At 38.3% G+C, this 3,133-nt stretch overlaps 1 protein-coding gene across 1 annotated transcript in view; it reads left to right on the top strand.

The window, feature by feature from the left end:
* LOC121962132 (ceramide-1-phosphate transfer protein-like) overlaps window positions 1-1,534 on the top strand; it is a 4,793-nt gene extending 3,259 nt beyond the window's left edge. The window contains 2 exon segments of the mRNA XM_042512330.1: window positions 58-254; window positions 686-1,534. Of these exon segments, the coding sequence (XP_042368264.1) occupies window positions 58-254; window positions 686-914 (426 nt within the window). The 3' untranslated portion in view covers window positions 915-1,534.
* The last annotated feature ends 1,599 nt before the right edge of the window (window positions 1,535-3,133 follow it).

Raw genomic sequence — 3,133 nt, forward strand, 5'->3', positions numbered from 1 at the left:
AAAGTGCAGTAAGGGTTAAAAATGATTCTGGTTTCTTTGGTTTTTTCTCGTCATGAGGCGTATCGCTCGGTCCGATCCATGGTGGGGGCGGAGCTAAAAGCGGGCGTGGTGGACTTCTTCGAGCGAACAGATTCGGGCTGCAGGACGCTGCTGCGGCTGCATCGCTCTCTGCTGTGGGTGAAGCTGATGTTGGAGGGTCTGACTGACGGACCGGACGCCGACGGACGATACAAAACCCCCGGAGAGCTCGGCAGGTAACCGCCTCCTCACCCGCTAACGCGCCTCTCTGTCCCTTTAATGCTACACCTGTCCTATTAAATAAAGGTGCTGAAAAAGCCCCAAAATATAACCGGAAAAAATACATTTTTATTTTTTCTTATATTAAAAATAAACAATAATAAAAGCTTGGCAGGTAATAACCTCGTCACCGTGGTAACACGGACTAATCTCTCTCTCTCTCTTCACACATCTGACCTTTCAAAGGCGTTAAAAAAACATCAACCAAAAACCTAAATATGTATTTATGTATCGTAACGGCGTCGCCATCTCGCTAACAGACGAACCCCGCTCTCTCTTCATCCACCGTTCACATCACATCTGTCATCGAATGAGAAAAAAAAAAATTAAATATAAAAAATAACAATAAAAACCCAAAAAACAGCTGCTTTGCTTCCTCCCCCCTCAGGGACGCCTACCGGGTGGCGTTGGCCCCCCACCACCCCTGGATGCTCCGCCAGGCTGCAGAGGTCGTCTTCCTCGCCCTCCCGGACAGACAGTACTTCCTGCAGCTGGTGTGCGTGCAGAGTCAGGAGGAGGCCACGCCCGTCCTGCACGTCATCATCGACGCCCTGACGCTCGTGCACACGCAGACTCAGACAATCCTGGCAGAGCACGGCATGCTGGAGCTGCCCTGAACGCAGCACGTCCGCAACGTGACTGAACGCGCATGAATTCTTGAGCCGTGGACAAAACAATGTGACCTTTGACCATCAATTCTAACCAGTTAATGCCAAGTGTACGTTTGTGCCAAATTTGAGGACGCCGTCAAGGTGTTTTTACGATGTCGTGCTCATGACAATGACACAGATGTAAAGTCACGGCGACCTTTGACCACCAAATTCTAGTCTGGTCACTGTTAAGTCCAAGTGTACGTTTGTGCCAAATTTGAGGAAACTCCGTCAAGCCGTTTTTACGATATGGCCTCCATGTTAAAGAGAGGGCCGTAAAGTCTCGGCGACCTTTGACCACCAAAATCTCGTCAGTGAACTTTGAGCCTCGGTGGGCATTTGCGCCTCTAACGTACAGCTGCGGGTGTCAGCACTTTCATATTAACGTTATAAATATAAGAATCCTTTTACACACATTTGAGTTTATTTTGGTCACATACAGTTTGAAGCATATCAACCTTTTTTTTTAACCCTTTGAAACCTGGATTGACAGATTTATTTGTGCCAAAACCTTTTAATGCTTTTCGGGCAAATTGGTTTAATTCCCTTTAGAAAAACATCAATAACTGAAAGAAATTAGGAAAAGGTGACAAAATGACCTAAAAACTTGTTTTACAGGAGAAAGAAAGAGCGATGAAGAAATTATTAGATGTTAAAAAAATAATAATAATAATTCCAAAAATGTCCAGAGAACTATATTTATGATATTAACATTGTTAATACAATTGTTTTATCTTTATATTTATTTATTTTTTTAAAACTTTTTTTAACCTCTTTCCTTTCTCCCTTTCGTTCGGAGGTGAGGGGTGTGGAGACGGGTAAATTTAAGGTCTTTTTCTTTTTACTCATAACTTCAAGCTCAGGTTTCAAAGGGTTAACAGGGAAGTACAGGATGTAAACTCTTTTGCTGCAGAAGTAAATACGCTAAACAGAGACATTTGTGGTTAATATTTGAATAAGAAAGAAAAATACATGCACTTTAAGGCACAAGATGCTGCATTCAGGGCCACGTTTGGGATCTGATGTCAAATTTAAATTCCCGAAAAATTAAAAACAAAATGTAGGAATTATTGCACTGAATTTTAGGTCTGACTTAAACCACTCAGTTAAAGTCCCATTTCCCCTGAATGCAACACTAAAATCAAGAGGCTTTATGATAACAGCGGAACGAAGATGAAAACTTTAAACTAAGATAATAAGCACCGAGTACAAGAGAAACGTCGTTAACGTCGCTTTACGGCTTCAGATTGAACTTAAATGAAATGTGACGAATGAAGGAAGTTCATGAATGATTTCTGTTTGCAGGAAATACGACAAACGACGGCTGAACGGCACACAGAGCTGCGTGATTTTGTTCCATCAGTGTAAAAACTGATCGATCAGAAAGAGTCCAGGACTGTTGATGCACTGAGACAATTTTGTTTTTTTAAATGATATTATACTACAGTGATATTTTTCTTTTATTTTCAGTTGAAGATCCTAAAACAGAAATAAAAACTCATTTTTGCCCTAAAACTGAGACACTGGAAGCAGACGATTAAAACAATTAAAATGGTTAATTTTCTGTAAATCGATTGTTTCAGCAATTTTTAGTTTTTCTTTTTGTTATTTTTCTTTTTCTATCTGAAAGTACGGCTTTACATATTAGTCCCAAAAACTAATAATCAATTATTTTGTCTGTTTTCAACTGAATTAATTTCTATATTTAGTGATTTAAATCAATTTACTGTTCAAGAAACTTTCTTTCTTTAAAAAAAAAACTAGGGCTTTCTATTTTCTGAAAGGTTATGATAGTTATTAATATTGTTAATAATAAGGGTTTATCACTTTTATATTGATCCACCAAAAGATGAATTGTTCCATCAACTTCTTTTATTTTCTTTAACAAAAAAATACCAGGACTGCTACGACGCCTAAATATCAGCGTAGACTGTTCATTTCTGTTCTGAAACCATAAAAAAATATTAAAATTGTTTATGACAGTTTTAACACGGTTGTTTCTGCACTTTTTCTTTTTATAAGAAAGTAGAACTTTTTAAATACACAACTGAATTTCAACAATACTAAAACGACATTTTCAGTTACTAACATTGTTTATAATAAGAGTTAATCACTTTAATATTCATCCAACAAAAATGATTTGTTCCAGCAATTTATTTTCATTTTCTCAATAATACAAAAAAAAA

Source organism: Plectropomus leopardus, chromosome 23 (genome assembly GCF_008729295.1).
Source record: "Plectropomus leopardus isolate mb chromosome 23, YSFRI_Pleo_2.0, whole genome shotgun sequence".
Taxonomy (NCBI): Eukaryota; Metazoa; Chordata; class Actinopteri; order Perciformes; family Serranidae; genus Plectropomus; species Plectropomus leopardus.